At 37.2% G+C, this 26,647-nt stretch overlaps 1 protein-coding gene across 1 annotated transcript in view; it reads right to left on the bottom strand.

Annotated features, from left to right (window-relative positions):
- adam22 (ADAM metallopeptidase domain 22) overlaps nucleotides 1–26,647 on the bottom strand; it is a 418,045-nt gene that overhangs the window by 68,701 nt on the left and 322,697 nt on the right. Inside the window, exons 17-21 of the mRNA XM_039737656.1 lie at nucleotides 26,469–26,561; nucleotides 23,652–23,732; nucleotides 22,333–22,383; nucleotides 20,354–20,417; nucleotides 20,156–20,261 (exon numbers count right to left, since the gene is read on the bottom strand). Of these exons, the coding sequence (XP_039593590.1) occupies nucleotides 20,156–20,261; nucleotides 20,354–20,417; nucleotides 22,333–22,383; nucleotides 23,652–23,732; nucleotides 26,469–26,561 (395 nt within the window). The remainder of the gene's footprint in view (nucleotides 1–20,155; nucleotides 20,262–20,353; nucleotides 20,418–22,332; nucleotides 22,384–23,651; nucleotides 23,733–26,468; nucleotides 26,562–26,647) is intronic.

A 26,647-nucleotide genomic window follows, 5' to 3' on the forward strand; every position in this document is an offset into this window, starting at 1 on the left:
ACTTTTTGGCAGTGTTCTTACTGTAAGTAGCATTAAGAGACATAATTTGATTTAAAATGTTACTGCCAGAGTCCTGACATAAACCATATATCCAAACTCCATAATTCTTTAAGAACCTTGTTTACACTGCCTTTAATGTTTTTGATTTCAATGACTACAAACCAGCCAGGTTTCAAAAGCAACACATTAAAACACCAACAGACCCTTAATGCTTAAATGGATGCAGGATTCCCGAATTAGCTGTGCTCTTCCTTGACTGTCTCTAGTCACTCATCTCTACTTGCTGACTTCTCCTAGCTGATGCTTAGCGAGCTCTGCTACAAAGTAGATATTTATAAGCATTTTTATTAACATAGACAGCATGGTGTTACTAAGTTTCATAGCATCAGGTTTTCATTTTCACAGATGTATTTAATTTAATCTATTTGGTAATATGAAGTACTCAGTGCTTGTCAACAGAAGGCATGCAATATAAAAATAACCTGAATAAAAAAATAACAAAACATTAAAAATAAAACTGGATATTCCTCTGCTGAATACTTATTTGTATCTCCATTCCATGTTTTTATATAAATACTAGCAAAATACCCGCGCTTCAGCGGAGAAGTAGTGTGTTAAAGAAGCAATGAAAAGAAAAGGAAACATTTTGAAAATAACGTAACCTGATTGTCAATGTAATTGTTTTGTCACTGTTGTGAGTGATGAGTGTTGTTGTCATATATATATATATATATATATATATATATTTACACACACACACACATAAACATATATATATATACATATACACATATATACATATATATATATATATATCTACATATACATACACACATACATACATACACACAAATACATATATAAACATATATATACATATACATACATATCTACATATATACACACACAGCTATTTCGAGATCAGTGCAATACGCTGTTTGTTAAAACGGTTGACTCCCGCTCTTACGTGCAATAACAAATCAAATCATTCAGTTGTCTTTGCTCATATGTCATTTTAGAGCTGGACGCCTGGCATCTTTTTTTGGCCACAAGTTCGTTTCTGTTTGCTGTGAAGTTCTGTGTTGTGGAGATTCTCAGGATGGATTGCAGGTGCTCATCAGTGAGGCGACTCCTGTGTGCTGTTTTGTTAGTCTTTATCACTGAGAAGAGCTTCTCACACAGATATGTGTTACCAAACATGCACAAGGTTCGAGCCGCATGTAGACGGACTTTTTTTGTTCTTCAAAGTCACCAAAGCGCCGTGCAAACTCAGTGCGCAATAACTATAGCCGCAATAACTTGCAGCATCATAAGGTAGACTTGATTAACGCGGTAAGTGTTGGCAAGGCAGCTGAAGCGCTGCATTATGGGATCTGTAGTTTATTGTGTTACCAGCGCTTCATATACCCGGGCCATTAATAACAATAATACAGTATATAAAATGATCTCGGGGCGGATATAATTACGCCGGGCGGATGTGGCCCGCGCCCTTGAGTTTGACACATATGGACTAAATAGAACTTGAAAAGATATATTTTTCAAATGTGATCGCGCAATTCAGATAGAGTTGGCAAGACTACAGCCTGCATGCCTCAATGAGTCATCCTCCCTCGCTCTTACTTTTTTACCGTTCATCTAATGAATACACTGAGTATGGCTTTACCAAAACAATCATTGATGGCGAATAAAGTATCCATTATTCGAGTATGTAGAGCGGGATATATATATATACATATATATATACCAGCGTATCGCAGCGGAGAAGTAGTGTGTTAAAAAGGTAGAAAAGAAAAGGGAACATTTTAAAAATAACGTAACATGACTGTCAATATACAGTATTTGTTTTGTGAGTGTTACTGAGTGTTGCTGTCATCAAGGATTTGATTCTCATTATTTCTTTCAATCAGGTTCGGATTTGTAGGATGTGTTGTGTTCAAGTTACATTCCGTGTTTGTCAATCGTTGTAAAGATGACAGGTTTCATTCATCGATTCGTTTCTTACTGCATCAATAAACAGCTCATCTTCTTCTTTATCTGAGACCTGACACACTGCATGCACGGGTTTTTTTTACACTGTCTTCCTTTAGCGGGACATTGACTTTTTCCACCGTGTGCTTTGTTTCCACAGTAGCTGCATTTATGAATATGCTTATCAGGCGCTTCATATTTTTTGCTGCCTTTTCAATTGTGTAATTCGGTTTTGTTCAGCGCTCTTTGGAACTGTTGCTTTTTATCTGTGCACTGCGTCAGTTCACGTGAGCCACTCGGTGTACATGCATCGAAGGTTCCCAGCTGTGCTGGTGCCATCTCGTGTTATGTCCATGGCTGTTTTTAATGTTACCTTAGTCCTGGCACTTAAAACTTTCTCTCGCAGTTTCGCTGAGTTTGTGTCAAACACCACCCTGACCATCTCATCTTCCTCTCCATAAGCACAGTCCTTCACCCGGGAATATTTACCCGTGGCAGTTTGCTATTGGATTGCCGCTGACGGACGGCCTTATATGGGCAGGCACTAAATTACAAACGCCAGCGCAGCCTGTCTATGAACTTAATTTAAAGTGTAGGTTTACATCGTGCTTTGTTTCCGAAGTAGCAGAACTCATGAATATGGTTGTATATGTCACTCGCTCGCTTCTTATTGTTTCGCTGCCTTCTCAATTATATAATGCATGTTTTCTTGAGCGCTTTTTTGAGGTCTTCCTGGTTTTCTATGTACTGCGTGATTACGTGGGAGGCATGATGTCACACGAAACTCCGCCCCCACGGCGTTGAAGCTCATCTCCATTACAGTAAATGGAGAAAAACTGCTTCCAGTTATGACCATTACGCGTAGAATTTCGATATAAAACCTGCCCAACTTTTGTAAGGAAGCTGTAAGGAATGAACCTGCCAAATTTCAGCCTTCCACCCACACGGGAAGTTGGAGAATTAGTGATGAGTCAGTGAGTGAGTGAGTGAGTGAGTGAGGGCTTTGCCTTTTATTAGTATAGATTAGAAGGTTTGAACTGCTCCTGATGCTCCTGTGAAAAAGCTCCAATATTGCCATTTTTGGATTCTCTGCTGCCCAACAGAGAGATAGAGGAATACGTGTCACCTACTGAAAAACCCAATATACACAGTGTTATGATGCAGCAGGGCTTATGAAGCTCGGAAACTGGCTGTTAACAAAAACTAGGCCTCAAGACTCCAGATAAGGGCCCCAAACTCAAGAAGCAGGCTTCATTGCATGCACAAAGAGCAATTAAGCCAAGGCTGAAAAAATCATTGATGAGGGAGATGGGGAACCATATAAACCCCTGGCACATAGTAACATAAACGATGTTCTTTATATTTAAAGATAGTCAAAGGAATAATAAAAAACAAGGAACATAAGACACAGAATTGGGAGTAACATAATAATATACAAAAAGGAAGCACAAACCTGTTCAATAACATTTACAGAATAATACTTAAAATACAGCAAAAAGATTAAATAAAAAGAAAACACATTTGAGCCACAGAATAAACCCTGACTATTCCCTAACACAGAGCTGCCTCCAGCATTAGTCCTAGCCTAAATGACTACATAAAGCAGGACAACTGGCCCTTTGCAGCATCCAGCTCAGGCAAATATCGGTGTCCAACTAACTTTGGCCTGACTTGCTTGCTTAGGCCAGAAACTATTTAGAAACCCACTCTTTTGAGATCTGGTCAGATTCTATGATGGAAACACTCTGGTACTTGTGCACAATCTGATCACTCTAGAGCAGGGGTCTCCAACACGTCGCTCGTGAGCTACCGGTAGCTCGGAAACCCTTTCCAAGTAGCTCGCCAACGAATTAATGACTCCTCCATAAATTTGAAAACTTGATTAGTCAAATTAGGGGTGGGCTATCTTTCCAAAAAGTCATATCACGATCCACAATCTGAATTGTAATCTATCTTTTCACTGTGGCATACACTTAAGGAACTCAATCTCAAGTAACACTTTATCAAACAAAGTTGAATTCAATAGTTCTCTCGTTCGCTATCTAAGCAGAGTTAAGGAACACACCCCGAAGCTGGCGAGTGAGTGAGGAAGGCCCCTCCCCTCTGCCCACTGCGTTTTACTCAGATTTGTGCAAATGGTAAATCGGTACGGCAGATGAACTTTGATACATAGCGAAATGAGAGAAGTTGCAAAATCAACCGTAATGTTCAAGCAAATTATAGAAAAAAACCCAATCTAAATCCGTTAAGTAGTTCTCTTGTGAAAAGTGGACAGACAGACAGTCATACAGACAGAGAGACATTGGATTTTATATATTATATATTAGTAAACCTTCAAAATAATGTGCAGTTAAAGTCTCAACAGCATTCTCAGCATTTCAGGAGTTTAGTAGAGCCAGATAACTATAAGAATCTTCACCAAGCAGCTCTGAAAATGTCTGCTTTGTTTGGGTCTCCATACCTCCGTGAGTCTGCCTTTTCTGAGATGAATGTCATGAAATCAAAGTTCAGAACAAGACTGACAGATGAACATTTAAATGACTCCATAAGTGTGAACCTAAGTGGCTCCACTCCACCATACACCTCTCTTGTTGACTCCATGCAGTGCCAGTCATTTGACTAACTAAAAAACACATCACACATGGAACTGGACATATGAATAAAGTGAAACAGTGACATGTAACAAGATGACAAATAAATAAGTAATATCTGTGTATTTGTAATTGCATTGTTTTATTTTGACAGCATTCATGTTTTAAATCAATAGTGTGAGATACGCTAGAAAATGCAACAGACATACAGAATGCACTTGCAGGTCAACTAAATATTTTTTGTGATGTTTTAATGCAAAATGTGAGTTGTGGACACCAACATTTTGTAAATGTTCAGGCAAAACAAGCTTATTCAGTTTGTTTGGGTTGAAATAAGCTATCAGAATAAACGTTAGAAAATATGAGTAGCACTCGGCCATTTTCATTTTGTAAAAGTAGCTCTCAGGGGAAAAAAGGTTGGAGACCCCTGCACTAGAGGAGGAGTATCAAATTCCAGTCCTGAATGGTAGCAGTAACTATCAGTTTTTCAGAATGTGAGTCCAAATCACTTGATTCGGCAAAGCTACACATATGGATGCTCATTGAAATTCACCTCCTTTTCAAAGATATTTCAGTAACAGAGGCTAAAATGATAAATGAATGTCAGCATAAAGACATTAACCATATATTATATTGTTCAATGTTATAACTTTCATTAATTATGGATAGCTGTAGCTTTACTTCTACATGGCAGAACAATACTAAGTTGAACAAAGCTCTTTTTAATGTGTTTCATTTCTAAGAATTTCAGTGTAAGACTGTGAGTTTTTCACTTCTTTTTTCTGTATGCACTCAATTGTGTCTTGTGGTAAATTTTTGTAAGCAAAAAGGTTAACTTTATAGGTGTTTTCTTTCTACGTATTTGATCTTGATGGAAGGCATTTATTGGCAATTGTACAGAAATGTGTGTAGGCACAATGTAAAGCCATATGTACTTTAAGATCAAGGGCAGTATCGTCATATGGTCCATCATATTTGTTTGGATTCATTTGCTTGTTTATTAAAAATGTTGCCCTCTCTTAGTCTACTCTGGAGAACGATGCCACTGATTGGTTTTGTGATTTTGGCTAATTCAGTATTAAAATCCCTTGTGGACAAAAAAATTGGTACCTCATAAGTCTGTGTTAGGCCTATTTTTACATACTCTGCATATAAATTAGACTGGTCCTGCTAATCAAGATTACACTGTGCATCCTCTTTAATAAAACCCCTGTGTGCGTCCAGGTGTCCGTGTGTGTGTGTCTTCTGGTGAAGTGCGCATGTGCGAGCCGCGCCACACATCGTACCATGCCCTGCCCATGCGCTCGGCACCGTGGACACACACACACTGGAAGATGGGCGCACAGTCAATGGCCTTGCCACGGCCACGCATGATAAGCAAATAAAGCACACACACTGGAAGCTGGGCACACAGTGAATGGCCTTGCCACAGCCGCGCATGATGAGATATAAACGACACCATTGCTGGGGAGAGTGCTGATTGGGTAGTCGCTGCCGCACACATAAAATCTGTTGCTGGGGAGACGCCACACATAAAATAATCAGCTGCATGCCACCACAGATTAAAATACTCGCTGGGGAACTGCACAGTACTTACTGGGGAGACGCCACAGGCACGATTATAAGCAGCACGCCACACATTACATCAGTTGCTGGGGACACTCTGCTGATTGCCCACACTTTGTGACAGAAAATTAAAGTCATATTACGGACATCAAAGCCAGTATTACTGTCAGAGAAAATTACAGGCATTTTATGGAAATACAAACCAGTATTACTGCGAGAGAAAATTAAAGACACACAATACACTGACACATATTACAGCCAGATACAAGCCAGTATTACTGTAAGAGAAAATATTACGGATGTATCTACTAACAACATGCCACCCAAAAAAAAGGACACATCAAGTAGGACAAAAGACACAGACAATCAAATCCTATATAAGCAACATCTCCTGGAAGAACGATCAGCTCAACAAGTAAACATCAACAAAAGAATGGCTGAAAGACAAAGAAAAATATGAGCAAATAGATCAATTGAAGGAAAAAAAAATGACCGTCAGAAAAACGCTAGAAGAGAAAGACTCAGAAGAGCAAGCCTTAGAAAAAGTTGCCATTTATTTGTCAGAACCAGTATTCAGCCATGGTCAGTTATATGTTGCATTATCAAGAGTTAGAAGTTTTCCAGATGTTGTTGTCAAGGTTTAGATGGTCCTAATCAAGACAAACTGTTGCCAGACTCAGACAGAATATTTACAAGAAATGTTGTCTATAATGAAATTGTATAAAAAAGGTTCATGAGGTAAAAAAATAGAAAATTGTACCTATATATCTTCTTCAGATATAAGTTTTACACTAAGGCAATATTAATTAAAACTTACTGTATTGTCATATACGTTTCTATTTTATTTTTATTATTATTTTACTTTAGGCTTCTTGCAAAAATATTTTTGACAAAAAAAAATTAAGACAACAAACAGAATGAGGTCAAGGTCCCTTGCCATTTAATATAGACTGTTCCTACTAATGTTTATACACTACTGTTCTAGCGCCCGTTATTGTAACGGGCTTAATGTCTAGTTACTATATAGAGTTGCAAGAATAATTTTGGAAACCCTTTAGAGTTACCTAAACTTCTGTATTGATTATTCGTAAAATGTGTTCTGATCTTCAACTTAGTCACAATAATAGAGAAATATAATCTGATCACACTATTAACGCAAAAACAGTTGTTGTACTTGTTCTTATTAATATTCAATGCGTTATTTAAATATTCACGGCTTTGGAAGAAAAATGAATGTGAACCCTTGCATGTAACAGGTGGTAGAACCTCCATTAGCAGCAATAACCTCCACCAAACGTTTCCTGTAGCTGCTGATCGGACCTGCATAATGGTTTGGAATAATGAACAAGTACTTCACAGTACGATTTAAGAGAGAAATTACACAGCTCATAGTGAACACCACCTCATACCTGCCAGTGTTCAGAGCTGAAATGAACAGTTTCTTGTAAACTTATTATAATACTAACTGCACATCCTGTGACATATTGGTTCCTTCTTTGCAAATGGCTGCATAGATAGACAAAAAAAGTTATTTTTAATGAGTAACTCTTATGTTTCACTAGTATGACACCTTTAGACATAAGATAACACTGAAGGTAAGATTTGAAAATGCCACTCACTGACATCTTTTGGAAGTTCATGTAAGGCACAACTGAAGAGAAATATTTTCTGAAAAGATGGTCTTTATGAAAGGTGAAAAGGCCTTGATCAAAGATATATTTATTTTGGTAACTCTTATGTTAGATGTTAAAGAAAATAATATTTTCAAAGCAGAAGTATCAAGCCACAAGCACATAAAAGAGTGCTTATACTTTGAAGTCAATCTGAATTTTGCTATATGGTACTGCATGTACGTCATAAGATGGATAGAAAACATAGTATTTTTATATCTCTCCTTCCAAATTCCACAGCTGCCCTTTTTATTATAATTGTGATGTTGCTGTAAAATTAACAGCATGTTTAGTAAATAAAGGGAAATGATTGTGTTTTTCTGAATATTTTATTAAAAAGAACTACTCATGATGAAAGCATGCAAAGATAAAAATAGTAACAGTTCCAATGATCAGCTGCTAGCTACCATGTTGTTTGATTCTAATGTTAATTGCGTGTTGGTATAGAAAACTCAGAATCAAAAGCTTCTTAGTACTTTGAGTGGTTATAGATTGAGGAATATGGGAAACCTTCTCATTGAATGAGAAGATCAGTTAAAAACAAGGACTTTCAACAAAAAAAAAAACAGATTGTCTAGAAAGAATGCCTGCAGCACTTGCAGCTCTTGAGGACCAAAGATAGCTGCTCCTGCTCTAAAGGACCATGTTGATAAAAAAACTCTATGTATCATGTCCCAGCATATTGGAGTCAAAACCAGCTATTACCCACAGTGTTTTCTGAGTGGTTTTTTTTTGTGCTATGAATATAAGTGTAGAAAGGCTCTTACTACAGTGCAGAAACTCTTAAATTACGAATCCTCAAAGAACATATATATAATAACTTTGACCTATTAGCAATATAGGAAAAAAATCAGCATACTAAATTGTTTACTTCAAAGAATTATGTAGGCTAATTAAACTAGTACAGCAGTGTAATGCATGTCCATTAGTTTACAATAAATATGTACATATCTAACCGAAGTGATGTACTTTCTTCATGTTACTGCGAGCTAAGCCTACAGCATGTTGAGCATTCACGTTTACATGTAAGCAGCATGCAGCATTTGGTTGACTACTGAATATCGACATGGATGACTCTGCTGAGTGCCAGTAGACTAAATCTTCAGGAATTCAAATTAAAAATCCATTAAAATGGAATCAAACCACTGAGACAGACATCTGGATGATGTTGAGCATAACCAGCCCATTGACTAAGTGACCTAGACATTCGCCTAGGGCCCCAGACATTTTAGGGGAGCACACACTAGCTACATTCAAAGGTTTTTTCTTTCTTGTACACCATTTGCTTGAGTTTCGGCAGTAAAGAGTCACAGGCTGGGTGGACCAACTGATTATATTTGGGTGAAAAGTGTTTGCCAGGTTCACACTTATGGAGTCACAGTTTTTAGGTGGCTAATATGCTTGTTATGGGATTCCATGTGGACAGCAACTTTCAATAATTGACAGTTAGTGGCACGTGCTTACCTGTCAGGGAGAAAATGCTGCGATAAAGTATAAATACAGTCTAGCATTGCAATTGAATCTAAATGAATAGATTTGTCTGGTTCCATCCATCTATCCATCCATTATCCACCCCGCTATATCCTAACTACAGGGTCACAGGGGTATTCTGCTGGAGCCAATCCCAGCCAATATAGGGCGCAAGGCAGGAAACAAACCCCAGGCAGGGTACCAGCCCACCGCAGGTCTGGTTCCAGAAAAAGAAAGCAAAGAACTGAGGGGAAGGAGAGGCAATTCTAAACGACATTTTGTTTTTTACGGGCATGGGAATGTTCACAGACACTTTATATTTATATAATTAAGTAATTCTGCCATATGTGCATCACAAACATTTTTTTTTTGGCTCAGTTTTATTTTTTTTGTTGGTCCCTTGTTTAAACATTTTGTACAGAAAAAATTAAATACTTTTAGAAACATGTATTAAAATAAATTTTCTTGCTGTCATGACCTTGTTCACCCACAAGCAACCTCGGAATAAAACACACATTTAGGACAGTGGGGTCAGATTAACAATAGAGGTGGCTGTAGCCGGGTCTACTCATGTTTAGGAAGTCTCTGCACATCTGGGGCTTCATGCATAACGCTGTGCGTAGAATTCGCACTATAACATGACGTAAGCACAAAAGCTGAACTGTGCTTACGCACAGAAAAATCCAGATGCAGGAATCTGTGCGTTCGCCAACTTCCGCGTTCTTCCACTAAATAAATCCCGGTCAGCGTGAAAAGTAACGCTTGTGCACGTGCGTGCTGTCCCGTCCCAACTCCTCCCAGAATTATGCCTCTTTGAATATGCAAATCAATATAAATAGCCCTTAAGCTCAGCGTTCTGTGAAAAGACAATGGGAAAAGCACTTGGGAAAATATAAGAATTTCAGCAAATACCAAGTGGAGGCAAAGGAAAAACATACTATTTGTTCAAATAAACCGTGGTGTAATCAACAAAAGGAAGTTGATCGAGTGACATAATGTGTCAGAGAAACTCGAAAGCTCACGTTCACAAAGTCACACAGTGCCCGAAATAAAAAAGAAGTTACATATCAAAGTCGCCGTGAAAAGGCAAGTCGTAGCCCACCGTCTGAGTGTCATATGAATGCTTATTAGGGCACAGACAAAAAAAAAAAATAGGCACACAGTGGGAAAAAAGCACGAAATGTCAACTTTAATCTCGAAATTTCCACTTTAATCACATAGTTTATTTTGTCATTAAAGTAGAACATAACTCATCTTAAAATCATTTCATTTACTAGTTTCTCAAATCCCATCGTAACTAAAGTAGCATGTTAAATGCTTTGTTTTGTATTTGATCTTCAATGTGCTCTATGTGTGTGAATCACTACGTGCTTCCGTTCTTTCTCTTTCTCTGACAGGACACAGAATCCATTACATTTGTGATATTACAGCTCTCTGAATAATTAAAATACTGAGATTTATACGTGATATCATTTTTATGATGATTGGAATGAAAGCATGTTATTAAACATGAGAACACGATGGCGCAGTGATTGTTCATGTCTCACACAAGATGCTGCTGCGCCATGCACAACCTTCGATGAAATAATTTATTGTAGCAGTACTGTCTCTTTCAAATGTACTAACCCCCAATTCCTGTCCTTACTTTTCTTTCCCCAAATACCCAATCGCCACACAATCAGCTCTGTAATAGACGTTAAGCCATCTGTAAGCTTACAACGATGATTCTTCAAAACTTTTAAGGAACATTGAAATATCTTCATAGTACGTGTTTAATTATTCTGTCCTATCCTTCCAGTGTTGCGCCAGCCTAAGTAAATATACAGCGTGAGGCACGAACAATACGTGAACTTGCTAGCGCTGCGGCACCGTGTCCTCACATGTTTAATTACTAACAATACAGATTATTTATATGAAGTTAAAGTTTTATCTGTATAATATAATCAACAGATTTTGCTGCATTTCATCTTAAAAATGATATTGTCATCATATGTAAATACGTGCTTTATAAAGTGGCGCAGGTTGTGCAATATTATAACTGAAGTGCTAGTTTACAGTGGGGTGATTGTACTTATAAGTACAAACAGTTCTACAAGGAGCAATTGATTGAGTGTATTTAGAGTTCTTGGGATGAAACTGTTTCTGAACCACGAGGTCTGTACAGGAAAGGCTTTGAAACATTTTGCCGTAGCTGAGGCAGCGTGTGCTTGATGCAGTATACCAATACTTCTCTTTCCAATCAGCTGCTGCTGTGATTTCCCACTCAGATACAATGATATAAATACTCTGAGTGGTGCAGTGAGAGTAATATGGAAAAAGATGATCCGCTGTGGCAACCCTTAACGGGAGCAGCTGAAAGAAGAAGAAGAAGGTGCAGTGAGAGTAACAACGCTAAAGCACTTATGGTATTTGGAATACTATGGCAATTCCCTGGACCATTATATTGTTACAGGTTAATTACAATCAGATGCATTACACTAATAAACAATATGCTGTTAATTTCAGTGTATTTATAAAGCCGCGTCAGGAAAAGAAAGAATAACCACACAGGAACAGTAGCACTGATTTGACACAGGGTACCGCCAGTCTGCAAAACCAAGGGGAGAACTTGCATACGACAGGGTATGAGGTACTGTGGAAATGTGCATGGCTTTACGCCAAGTGTAAGTTTAATACATTGCGATCTGAACGTGGGAACGTTCTTACGCAACATTTCTGTGTGTACGCACCGTTTATACTTTAGGCTCCTGGAGTGTAAAGTCTTTAGTTGCTAATTATTAAACAGTTTTGTTAGGTAATTCACTCAAAGGATTTCTCTACATGGAATACTCCACGAGAAAAGCAGCATCTCATCTCACATGAATGAGAGCAGATCTGCAAATTATTTAACAAAATAATCAATATGAAATCTTGTCATGTGTGCTTATACTTGTTCCTCATTAAAAACAATCCTTTACCCCATGTTTTATATACAGTAATCCCTCGCTATATCGCGCTTCGACTTTCGCGGCTTCACTCTATCGCGAAATTTTAAATGTAAGCACATCTAAATATATATCACGGATTTTTAAGCTGGTTCGCCGCTTTCTGCGGACAATGGGTCTTTTAATTTAGGTTACATGCTTCCTCAGTTTGATTGCCCAGTTGATTTGATACAAGGGACGCTATTGGCGGATGGCTTAGAAGCTACCCAATCAGAGCATGTATTACATATTAACTAAAACTCCTCAATGCTATAAGATATGCTTCAGCGTGGCTTGTTTTGTTTGCTTCTCTCTGTCTCTCATTCTCTCTGCCTGAAGGAGGGGGTGTGAGCAGAGGGGGCTGTTTACACAGTGGCTGTTTGCCAAGAAGATACGACGCTCCTCTACAAAATGCCGCTTTATCGCGGTGCTTCTGTATACTTAAAGCACGTATTGATTTTTTGATTGTTTGCTTTTTTTAGCGAGCGCTCTCTCTGACATTATCTGCTCTTCACGGTGCTCCTTTGAAGATAAGATATGTTTGCATTCTTTTAATTGTGAGAAAGAACTGCCATCTCTGTCTTGTAATGAAGCACAGTTTAAACGTTTGACTAAAGGGTGTTATTTCATGTCTAGAGGGCTCTAATAATGTTAACAGTGTGGGAGAGTTTATAAGGGCTTAAAATATATAAAAATAACTACACAAACATATGGTTTCTACTTGGATTTTCACCTATCGCGGGGGGGGGTCTGGAACGCAACCCCCGCGATCGAGGAGGGATTACTGTATATATACTGTATATATATATGCCCCTGATTGGGCAGCTTCTAAGCCATCCGCCAATAGCGTCCCTTGTATGAAATCAACTGGGCAATCAAACTGAGGAAGCATGTACCATAAATTAAAAGACAGATTGTCCGCACAAATCCATGAACCAGCGAAAAATCTGTGATATATATTTAGATATGCTTACATTTAAAATCCGCGATGGAGTGAAGCTGCGAAAGTCGAAGTGTGATTTAGCGAGGGATAACTGTAAAGTGTTTTGCATTTTCCCTAGAAAGTAGGCTTTTGAAGGCACAATGAAGTTTTTTTTTATTGAATTTATTAAAAGCATATAACATTCCATACAATCAAGTCAAACTTAACAAAACTAAAATCACATCAACCCCCACCCATGAGAAAGACAGAGAGGCCAACAACCAGAGCAAAACTGTTAAGAGTAGTAAAGAGAGAAAGAAGTCTTTTCCCCAATATAAATGCTTATTCTAAAATGTTACTGATTAGGTCCTGTCAGGTTTTAAAAAAATTTTGAACAGATCCTCTAAGTGACAATTAGATTTTTTAAAATTACAAATAGTATATAACATCAGTTACCCACTTAAAAGAGGTGGGTTAGGATTCTTCCAGTTGAGAAAGACAAGTCTACGTGCTAATAGTGAAGTAAAGGCAATTACAGTTTGTTTGTACTTCTCCACTTTAAGTCAATCTGGGAGTACACCAAACACAGCAGTTAATGGATTAGGAGGAACTGTGACACCAAGGCTGTCTGATAGGCATTTAAATTTTTTCGTCCAGAATGATGTTAATTTGGTACATGCCCAAAACATGTGGCCCAGTGAAGCTGGGACTCGATTGCAACGTTCGCAGGTTGGATCTTGCCCTGGAAACATCTTGGACAATTTCAAGGGAGATAGATGTGCTCAATAAAAGATGAATTCTGTGTGTGGCTGCCTTCCACTCCATTTCTGAAATGTTGAGCAAGAGATCCTTTTCCCACTGTACTGTGGGATCTTTAAAAGGAAGGGACTTTAAAATGTTGTTATATACAGTATTATAGAAATGCTGTCTGAGTCCACAAGACTGATTAGTATGTCTTCTGGAATAGAAATAGGTGGCAGGTGAGGAAAACTGGGCAGATTTCGTTTAGCAAAGTTTCTAATTTGGAGACAGTGGAAAAATTGTGTTGATGGGAGATTAAATTTGAAGTGTAATTGTTCATAGCATGCAAAGGTATTATTTATATACAAACCTTTAAATGATTTAATCCCATATATTTTCCAAGCATTAAAAACTGTGTACATTTTCTCAAACTTAAAGTGCTTCCTACATTGGTTCCATATTCTGAGTGAATGAAGGATAAATGGACTGTTAGTATATTGGTGATACCTTGTATTTACTGGTGTAGAAATCAATGAACATAAATAAGTGCTGCAGGATTTAATTTCTATTGCAGATCAAGTGAGTGTGTGTTCATCAATTTCTGTCAATGTCCAGGTTGTTATAGCTTATATGTTTGCTGCCCAGTAATAAAACTGAAAATTAGGTAAAGCCTAATTATAGGGTCACCTTTTGAATACATGGATTTTTTGAATTACAAATAAATGAGGTTATGATTGAATCTAATTTCTTAAAAAAAGGCGTGTTAATGTATATGGGGATGTTCTGAAACAGGAACAGAAGCTTAGGGAGGATATTCTTCTTCACAATGTTAATTCTTCCTGCTAAAGTAAGATGGAGGGTAGACCATCTATTCATGTCTTGTTTAATTTTATCCATTGTCATAGATTCCCAGGGATATGTCCCCGCCAGGACACCGGAAGAAGCAGGGGACCGGAAATGGGACAATATTTTCCCTGGAGACCGGCAGGGGGCGCCAGGACATGCTTTGAACCTTGGATGACAGCGCTTCCGCCACACCAGGAAGAAGAAATTCCAAGGTCACCCGGAGTGCTTCTGCCACACCAGGAAGTGATGTTAGGCGGAACACCTAGAGCCTATCCAGATCATTATAAAAGGGCCCGCCTCCCTCAAGAAGCTGAGCCGGAGTTGGGAGGAGGGAGACAAAGCCTATGAGGAGGAGAGAGGAGGTCATTGTATAGAGAAGAGAAGTGAGGGAGAGAGAGATAAACTGTTGGTATTGTGATACTGTGGACTTAATAAAAGTGTGCATTTTGTACAATCTGGTGTTTGTCTGTCTGTCTGTCTGTGTCTGGGCGCATGCTTTTCACACCATGCAAACAGCAAAATTTTATTGAAGAGCTTTATATTTACTTGTGATGTTGACCACCTAGGTATTTAAACTTATATGCAATGTTAACAGGAAAGGTTTACAATCTAATGTTGCTTGCTAGAGGATTCACTGGAAAGAGTACACTTTTGTTCAAATTAATTTTAAGTCTAGATATCTTTTGAAATTCTGCTAGTGCTGTTAGGGCTGTAGGAACAGAATTTTGCGGGTCTGATATATACAGTACCATATCATCTGCATATAGTGATATTTTCTGTTGCAGTCCTTCTTTGAAAATCCCCTTTATCTCTGATGCATTTCGAAAGTAAACAGACAATGGCTCAATGGTGATTGCAATTAGCAGTGGTGACAAGGGGAAACCTTGTCTAGTATTGTGTTTTACTTTGAAGTAGTCTGAAATAATGTTAATACAAACTGAAACTTCTGGACTGGTATACAGTAGTTTGATCCATGCACATATGTTCGGGTCAAACCCAAATTTATGCAAAGTGGTGAATGGGTAATCCCATTCAAACATATCAAATGCTTTTTCTGCATTCAAAGATAATATAATCTTTGGAGTGTTAGACTTCATTGGTGAATATATTAAATTAAACAGGCGTCAAAGATAGGAAGCCAAATGTCTGCCTTTAATAAATCCAGCTTGGTCTTGTGATATTACTGAGGGGAGCACTTTCTCAATCTTTCTTGCTAGGGCTTTGGAGAGTATCTTAACATCATTATTCAGAAATGAGATTGGTCTATATGATGCACATTGTAATAAGGCCTTATTTTTCTTAGGAAAAACAGTAATTAATGCTTGGCAAAAAGTTTCAGGTAGAATTTTTTTGTCTCTGGCATCTATAAATGTTGCTAATAAGAGGGGAGCTAATTTAACTGAAAATTTTTTTTATACAGTTCAGCAGGGTAGCCATTAAGATCTGCTACTTTCCCACTCTGAAGTCAGTTTATAGCATCTAGTAATTCTAATAATGTCAGAGGTTTATCCAATTCCTCTGCACTAAGAGTATTTAGTTGTGGTATCCATAATGTATCAAAAAATGCATTAGATTGTGTCTTGTGTTCTTTAAACTGAGTAGAATATAAGGACTTATAGTAGTCTCTAAATGTGTTCATAATATTTTCATGGCCAATGATTCTATTTCTGTCTGTGTTGGTGATTACTGATATTGCATTGCGAACTTCCTGCTTATGGATTTGTTACGCTAAGATCTTGTTAGCCTTCTCTCCATGTTTGTTGTAATGTTCTGATTGCAAAGCCTGTATTTTCCTAAAAAGTGCCTCATTTGGAGACCTGGCATGTTCTTGATCTATTCTGGTAATATCACTGATTAACTCTGATGTCTTCTTGGTTTCTGATTTATTTTTGTGGGAAAGATATGAGATAATCTGTCCTCTTGAAAAGCCTTCAAAGTTTCCCAGAGTATTTCTGCAGAAACCTCAGAGGATGCATGCAATTATCTTGGATATAAATTCTGTACAGTTTTCATCAGCTAATGACAGGTGATTAAGATGCCAGCTGCGAGATGAGCATGTGGGGCATAGTGATGATCAGGGGGGCATGGCAAGATTTGATTGTGGGCAAGAAATTGTTATCTGTAAGGAAGTAATCAATTCCTGAGTAACAATGATGTACTGGTGAGAAGAAGGAATATGCTTTTAAGTATGGATTTAGAAATCTCCATGGGTCTGATTAGTTATGATCTATTAAAAACTGTGTAATTATTTTTGCACTGTTAGGTGTTGTCACCCCTGTAGTTGAAGACCCATCCAGGTCTGGATTTAAAACACAATTAGTCTCCGGCCATAATTATTTTATAAGTGTTCAAGTTAGGAATGGATGCAAATACGTTTTGGATGAAATCTTTATCATTGCATATATTTTTATCAAAATCACATTACAATTAAATAAATTACCCATAACCATCACATTTCACCTTTCAGGATCTGATACTACAAATGAAAATATTCTGTGAACTAAGATTCCTACAGCTCTTGTTTTCTTTTTATAGCTGGAGTGGAATATTTGGCCAGTCCAGTCTCTTTGCAACTGAAACTGATCCTTGCTTAATAAGTGGGTCTCCTGTAAAAACACTATCTTGGGGTTTAGACCTGTTAGGTGAGAGAAAACTTTCTTTCTCTTTAGTTCATGATTGAGACGTTTGACATTCCAGCTCACAAAGTTTACTGTTTGGTCATAGAGACATTGCTTCTGAACTTCTGTTATCATTCTACAATCTTAAATTAAGGTTGTACATTGTTAAATATGATAACTTATATCATACTTACCAAAATTGCTATGAGTTATGGCTATGAAGCCAATTGTTGAAGTTTTAAGATGCTATTAAAGAGATATTTATTTGTTATACATCTTTTTATGCTATTAAACATTTTTAGCACTTTTCTTTTATAGTCCTTATTTATGCGCATGCATAAGTGTTTTATATATGTTTTTATTTAAAAAATTGGTTTTCCCTTTTTTGTGAACAGTAACAGTATAAATGTAAAAAATCAATATTTCTTGCATCCAGTTGGTCTTTATTTCTACTTCCTAAAATAAAAATTATGCACAGTTAAAAGTTTGAGGTGTACTTGTTTTGCAAGTGTGGAACAATGCTTGAGGAGGTGGATTAAACAAGGACAGAGATGGGGGTTTGGTGTTTACATTGCTCTAGTTGTACTTTTATTGTACCTGCAGGGCCCCAACATGTTTAGGGCCGTCCCGGGTGAAGAGTCACAACCAGCTAAGGACAGTTCAGTCCTTGGACAGGACCAGAGTAGAGAATAGGGCCAGGAAAGCCATCAGATCAGTTATTATAAAAACTTTGAATCCTGAGATAACCATAGGCTATTTACATTATAAAATGAGACAAATCAAGTCAATTTTATTTATAGAGCACAATTAAAACAACAGAAGTCAACCAAAGTTCTGTACAGCTTCCATAAATACACCAAAAATAAATACCCACATACAAGTTTAAAAACCTAAGGCAAAAAGATTTAAAAGTGACCAAAGGTGCTGACCTAACAAAAAAAAGGCAGACTATTCCAAAGCTTAGGGACAGCTACTGCAACAGTACAGCCCCCTCTAAGCTTACGTCTAGAACTCAGCATGACCAATAACTTCTGGTCAGAGGACCTCAGTGATCGTGAAGGGTGTAAGAGGTCAGTAAGATAAAAGGGGGATAACCCATACAGAAACTTAAAAACATAAAGTAAAATTTAAAACTCAATCCTGTAGTGAACAGAAAGCCACTGAAGAGAAGCTAAGACTGGTGTGATGTGATTCTGGTTTCAAGTGCCTGTTAGACGCCTGGCAGCAGTGTTTTGGACTAGATGAAGACAAGCAAGGGACGACTAATTAACTCCAATGTATAATGAGTTGCAAGAGTCAAGCCAAGAAAAGGCAAATACATGAATTAATGTTTTAAAATCGTGTACAGAAAAAAAGGCTTGACCTTAGCCAATACCCTGAGCTGATAAAAACAGGCTTTAACAATGGAGCTAATCTGTTTATTAAATTTGAGGGCATTATTAAAAATCACACCATGGTTTTTTGTGAAGGGTTTACAGTGGGTTGTCGTCTGGTTTTTTTTTGCCATTTAAACAAAGAAAATTTAGTTACATTCATATTTTAATATCTTTCACACATTCCAATAAACATTTAAGAGAATTTGTTTTGCTCTGTTTCAGTGGAAGCTATATCTGTGTATAATCTGTGAAGCAATGGAAAGAAAGTGTTTTTTTAAATGGATCCTAAGAGCAACATGTACAGTGAAAGAAGAATAGGCCCCAGAATAGATCCTTGAGGGACCCCACAGGTGATAGGGGCTGAATCTAAGGAGATATTTGTTAAGCTGACTGAAAAGCTCCTACCTGTGAAGTATGATCTGAATCATTCCAAAGCAGTTCCTTGTATACCCACATACTGCTCAAGATGGGTGATAAGGATGTCATGGTCAACTGTATCAAATGCTGCATTTAGATGTAACAGCAACAAGACAGCAGTATCCCCAGAGTCACTTATTACTAAGAGATCATTTAGAACCCTTAAAGGTGCACACTCTGTGCTGTGGTACATCTTAGAACTAGACTGAAATACTTCAAAATGCCCTTTTAATTTAAAAGATTTGCAGCTGTAGAAAGATAGCCTTCTCCAGAATTTTAGATAGAAAGGGCAGCTTGGAGATGGGTCTGAAGTTCGAAAGGTCTGTAAAATCCAGATTTGTCTTTTAAATAAAGACTGCACCACAGCATGTTTAAAAAAGGCAGGGAATGAACCATTCTCAAGACAACTATTTATAATGTCCAGAATGCTAGGCCCAACCACTTTAAAGACATCTTTAAGAAGATGAGCAGGAACAATATCTAACAAATAAGTTGTGGGTTTTAGGCGACTAATTACATCTGCCAAAAAAGGGAAAGATACACACTCAAACTGATGAAAAACAACACAGGGTGTAATGTGGGATCTAATCTTAGCAATTTTATGAACAAAAAACTGGAGAAGATCCTCGCAGACTGCTGATGTCATGTCAGACCATGTAGGACCATCAGGTGAAGTGAACGGTGTTTTACAGTGTTAATAAAACTCTATGACAATTATTTGACATAATATGTGAAAAATAATTTGTCCTAGCAGATTTCACAGCTTTCTAGTAATTAGACAAACTGTCCCTTAAAATATCAAAGGACACCTGAAGCTTCTCTTTTTTCCACTTGCACTCTGTTCGCTTACATACCAGCCTCAGGGTATGAGTGGCATCATTTAACCAGTTGCCATCTTAAATAAAATACCAATTAGGACAAAATGACCTGTTAAGTTATTAGTGTAAGTGGCATGTAATACGTAGGCATTATATTATGTAAAAATATTAGATAATACAGTTGCTTACTGTTTATTACACTGAATCCAGGTATCTTTATCTTTTCCACAGTTACCTTTTTCAGTCCCTTCAATATTTAACTTTTCATAACAATATTTATCAGCTGCTGTAGCTTCTGAAATGAAAACAGAATATTTCAATATTAATTTGCAAAGTTAAAATGTTACTTTTAAATCTAGTAGACTACCCATCAGTGTGTATACTTACTCTCTCCCCAAATATACTTGCACTGTCCATCTTTAGTTTTACATCTTCCATTAAAACAACGTCCCTAAAGTAGAATAACATCTTGTAAAAAACATGAAGCAGATATAAAAAATAAAAATTCAGTACTCTACTCTTTTAACAATTTCAGAGGGTAACCAGGAAGAAATGCTAAATTAAAGTTAATGTATGCAAAGTCCAGAAGCCATTTCCAATATTTTTTTTTAAAGCGATATATTTATCAATGAATTCGGTTAAAAAATTATAATGTATTTATTTTACCATATGGATTCCCTTACTATGAAAGAAACATAGGTTTACTTTCCTGTGAATATGTTTCTCTCAGCTTGGATGATGCTAAAATCTTTTGCACTGTATCATACAGTATATAAAAGTATTCCTTAGATTGCCATGGCATGTTGATGTATTAATTTAACAATGTGATATGATTGTCATACCCTCATTGTAGTGTTTCATTGTTAATTCCTGGACTGGGACAGTAGATATGTAAGCTCAGGTGCCAGTGGGTAGTCATCATGTCTCTCAATGTTATGGTACCATATTACAGATATTTTCTTTCCCATTCATAATGCACAGTATTGCATACAAAGATCTATTCGGATATTCCAGTATCGGTTACTGGTTACTTCCTTCCCTTCATAGTGCTGCTATATTTGCTTTGTCACTTTTTAAAGTACAAAATCTTTCACTGGCCCCAAAGTGTAAAACAGTATAATGGCATTATTTATAATGCTGACTAATTCACAGATAATCACAATTCTGGGGCAGTTCAGATTAAAATATTTTCAATGAAATGATGCTGCTAGTGAGTTTCAATTTACTAGGCAGTCAACTATGCAGTAAAAAAACAGGAAGGCAATGTGTCCATTGGTGGACTATGACCACTATGACCACTGACATTATTTTGCTATTCTGCATGCATAATCTGATATTGGTAGGCTAAAGAGATGCAATGCAATTCCATTTTATCTTACAGCTCAAATGTTAGTGAAAAGTCAAGCAAAATGACACCTTTTTTAAAAAGATTACAATAAATAAGGTGTCATAATAATAATAAAAGGTGTCATTTTGCTTGAGTTTTCACTAGATTCATAACGGCTAACAAGGTACAACACCCTAGTACCTCATATGTTATAAATCCACGTATCGGGTTGCCAGGAGTTACATGCTTTCCTAGGAACTTTGGATGCATCAGAGGTCACACCCAGTCTCACTCATGTCAGGTGAATTGGTAAATCAATGCAGCCATCTGTCTTTGGACAGTGGGAGGAAATCAAAATGTCTTGGAAACAGGAAGACCATGCAGGCTCAACACGAAAGGAACCTCCACTGTGTTGTAATGCAATATACAGTGTTTACGGGCCTTGTAAAAACTGTTTTGGTAAGACTTGATATAACTAATAAGAGATCTATAAATATGGAAGTGCAGAAACTGTTTATAGTGCTAGAAATGGCAAATCCAAAATGGGAAAGCTCTGTTTTGAGCAGTTGCATATTGTTAGAACAGTTACAGAGTCCAATAATATGGCCTATGAATCCCACCAATTGTGCCATTCTGACACCTTTTGTCAATATCCCCCCCCAAAAAACTAAGCAAATCATAGGAGGAATACTTCAAGAGTCTTATCAACTAAAATATTGAGAATATTCCCAAGTTAAATAAGAGATCAAAATTCAAGATACTCCTTTACATTTGAAAAGTGTTTATAAGGAAATTTATAGCACACACATTTTCTACAATTTAAAATCTTATAAACCTACAGTAAAGAAACCTACGTGCACTTTGTTCATTGACTGACAGCATTTCATTAGGAGCTGCCAGTACTGGGAGCAGGTCAGATACCACTCAGAGGCACTTTGTATAGACAGCATGGTGCATCAGTTATCATGCATCTCTTGTGTTTTTTTCCAGCATATTACTTTATTACCGATGCAGAATAAACACATTTTTTCAAAATTACCTGGTTTTTTTCACAAGTATAGCCATCCATTTTATGAACATTTGGTGGGCACTACAAAAACAAGAAGAGAAATAGATAATAATTACAATATGATTAGCAAATAAATTTAAAATGTCAAGAGGTCATTATTACAATGATATTAATGTGGTGTTCAAAGGTTATCAACTGCATATTTTAAAGTTTCGTAATAATGCTTTTCACATCTTCAACAATTAACACAAGATAGCAGCAACCACATAGATTTTCTAGTCTATCACTATTGAAGCAGAAGTAAAATGTTCCTAGTATAACACATTGTGAGCTATATGCAAAAGTTCATTGTTTAAGGTAAAAAAATCAAGCAATTTTAAATTCTGGGTAAGCTATTCATTAGTTGTAATGATTTGAGCACAATTATTAACAATTTACAGTATAAAGTAAACTCTTACTTGATAAGTTAGGTTAGAATGGACAACAACTTTGCTAAGACTTAAAATGTTTTCAATATACAAAATGCAAACCAGTAATTGCCAAATATGAAGACTGTAAGCAAGCATGTAATTTACAGCAGATCACATAAAACTGCTGCAGACTATTATGATAAGAAATGTATGTGATTATTTTTAGAGATTGTAATTATAATTTGATATCTAGAGACATTTGAGTGGTAGTGGTCAGGAGTACACTGCCTATGAGCAGGAACACTGATAATAAAGGAAGCTGTGAAAAATTTATGGAAAGGGAATGTATACAGATATAGGATATTAATGATGTATTGTCTAAAGTCATGTTTGATTTCATCATACGAAAGCAGCAACATTAAGTATGATATTTGATTATACACTTAAAACACAGGAAATAAACAGACCATTTAATATTGCAAAAGTCAGTACAGTTTAATTTACTTTTAATATGAAAACCGGTAATATTATTAATAACTGTCATGTTTTAAATGTATAATGAACACTAATATGGTAATTTAGCAATGCCGCTTGATATGACTGTCATGATCTCATTGTAGAGTTTCATCATTGATTTCTGGACTGGGACAGTAGTAGATATGGAGGCTCAGCTATCAGTGGGTAGTCATTGTGCCTCTCAGTGCTGTAGCACCACATTATACAAATTTTCCTTCACGTTTGCAATAAACATTCTTGCTTTCAAGATCTACTCCAGTTTTGATTACTGACCTTCTTCTTTTCATATTACTACATAAGCTTTGTCAATGTGTGCTGTACAAAGTCTAATATTACAGGTATTTACAAAATTCAGCCTTGACCCTAGTGAGAATTTCTGGTACAGTATTTTATCACTTTACAATAATTAATATTGGAATTTACCTGGCTTGAATTTCCAGTACAATTTTCTGGAATGTCGCAGTCATTCACAGCATCTCTACAAGCAAAACCTTTTAGTTGAAACTGCAATGGGAGGTATAAAAATAAAAACAATTATGCACTAAACATTTCAGTTTTGAAGAACAGGAATCATATTTTGTTTGAAGTTACATTAAGGCAGTAATCCTCTACCAGCAGGTTACACTGATGTTGTACAATTGTACTTTGGGATATTTAGATTGCAATTTAATCTGATTAAAAAAATCAAATAGACTGAAAGATACAATAGATAGAAAAAGTGGAACTGGAGATATCGAAAATCTTTTACATTTTTAAGCAATAATTACTGAGCTTGTCTTGGGTCCAAAAAGTTGATTCTATTAAGCATTCAGATATGAAGAGGCAGAGACTGAGTGATTTTTTTTAAATATCTGAGTCATGAATGTATTAATTCAAGAGCATTGAGCAGTGCATTCAAAATACAAAATAAAATAAAAACCATTAGTTATCTCATGAACAACATGAGTTCCTGGAAGTCCAAAGAAACATCTGCCATCAGTGCTTTCATTGTCCATCTCTAATTCCCAAAGTTTACAATGGGGCGTTTATATTTTAATGTTCATGTCATTAAAAACTAGGTGTCACATGCAAAAAAATCAACAACACTGAGGAAGCATTTACCTTAAACAGCGCTACAGCCAACAATATTGTAACACGCCTGATACATTCTATACTGCTCAAAAAAATTAAAGGGACACTTTTTAATCAGAGTATAGCATAAAGTCAATGAAACTTATGGGATATTAATCTGGTCAGTTAAGTAGCAGAGGGGGTTGTTAATCAGTTTCAGCTGCTGTGGTGTTAATGAAATTAACAACAGATGCACTAGAGGGGCAACAATGAGATGACCCCCAAAACAGGAATGGTTTAACAGGTGGAGGCCACTGACATTTTTCCCTCCTCATCTTTTCTGAATGTTTTTTTCACTAGTTTTGCATTTCGCTACAGTCAGTGTCACTACTGGTAGCATGAGGTGATACCTGGACCCTACAGAGGTTGCACAGGAAATCCAACTTCTCCAGGATGGCACATCAATGTGTGTCATTGCCAGAAGGTTTGCTGTGTCTCCCTGCACAGTCTCAAGGGCATGGAGAAGATTCTAGGAGACAAGCAGTTACTCTAGGAGAGCTGGAGAGGGCCATAGAAGGTCCATAACCCATCAGCAGGACCAGTATCTGCTCCTTTGGACAAGGACAAACAGGATGAGCATTTCCAGAGCTCTACAAAATGACCTCCAGCAGGCCACTGGTGTGAATGTCTCTGACCAAACAATCAGAAACAGACTTGAGGGTGGTCTGAGGGCCCAACGTCCTCTAGTGGGCCCTGTGCTCACAATCCAGCGCAGTGGAGCTCGATCGGCATTTACCATAGAATACCAGAATTGTCAGGTCCACCAATGGCACCCTGTGTTTTTCACAGATGAGAGCAGGTTCACCCTGAGCACATGTGACAGATGTTGAAGGGTCTGCAGAAGCCATGGAGAATGTTATGCTGTCTGTAACATCATTCGGCATGACCAGTTTGGTGGTGGTCAGTGATGGTCTGGGGAGGCATATCCATGGAGGGACGCACAGACTTCTACAAGCTAGACAAAGACACCTTGACTGCCATTAGGTATTAGGATGAAATCCTTGGACCCATTGTCAGACCCTACGCTGGTGCAGTAGGTCCTGATTTCCTCCTAATGCACGACAATGCCCGGCCTCATGTGGCAAGAGTATGCAGGCAGTACCTGGAGGATGAAGGAATTGAAACAATCACAATCCCCTGACTTAAACCCAATAGAACATCTGTGGGACATTATGTTTCAGTCCATTAGGCGCCGCCAGGTTGCTCCTCAGACTGTACAACAGCTCAGGGATGCCCTCATACGGATCTGGGAGGAAATGCCACAAGACACCATCATGTTGTCAAGCATGCATACAAGCTCATGGGGGCCACACAAGATACTGAAAAGCATTTTGAGTAGCAGAAATTAAGTTTTTGAAAAAATGGACTAGCCTGCCACATCTTCATTTCACTCTGATTTTAGGGTGTCTACACAATTGAGCCCTCTGTAGGCAGAAAACTTTTATTTCCATTAAAAGACTTGGCATCCTTGTGTTCCTAAGACATTGCCCTGTCATTATTTGTATAGATATCCAACTTCATATTGAGATCTGATGTATCTAATGTGTTTCTTTAAAGTGTTCCTTTAATTTTTGTGAGCAGTGTAGTTCCCTTTTCAGTTCAGTTATAGTGTCCTGCAGTCGAACTTTTATTGAGACTATTTAGTCAGGCACAGGACTTTAACCTTAAAGTGGAAATGTCATTAACACACCGGATTTTGGAGCGGTTATGTATTCTGCCAAACTCATCAACAATTATTTTCCAATGCCACTGTGCACTTTGTAGTGGCAATAGAGAGTTGGCCAAGGACAGGTGCATTTGTGTAGACTGGATTTTTCTTTTTACTTTTCTTTTCCTTATTGTGAGCTGGGTTTAACTTAATATGCAGATAATTTACCATTTACATTATTTAATACTATTGAGGTAGTTTAAGAATACAAATTCTTCAAAAATATAACACAGTATCTTCAAATTTTCAAATGTGTTTAATTCAATTCAAGCTTGCTGGAGACAGGAACCTATCCTGACAGTATTGCAAGCAGAACAGATATCCGCCCTAGACAGGGCACCAGTCCACTGCAGAGCCCACTAATGCACACTCACAATCACACAGGGCCAATTTCTACTTTGAAGCATTAAATGTGGAAGTACCTGACAATTCTTGCAACACAAGCCATCACTACATTTTGATTCCTCAGTCAGCGTGCATTTTTTACAACAATCTCCTCCTTCTTTCTGACACTCCTAGGGAGAAATCAGAAAAAGTTATTATAAACAAAAAAAAAAAGTTAATTATAAATGCAAAGGTCTTTGGAAAAAAAAACCACATT

Source organism: Polypterus senegalus, chromosome 15 (genome assembly GCF_016835505.1).
Source record: "Polypterus senegalus isolate Bchr_013 chromosome 15, ASM1683550v1, whole genome shotgun sequence".
Taxonomy (NCBI): domain Eukaryota; kingdom Metazoa; phylum Chordata; class Cladistia; order Polypteriformes; family Polypteridae; genus Polypterus; species Polypterus senegalus.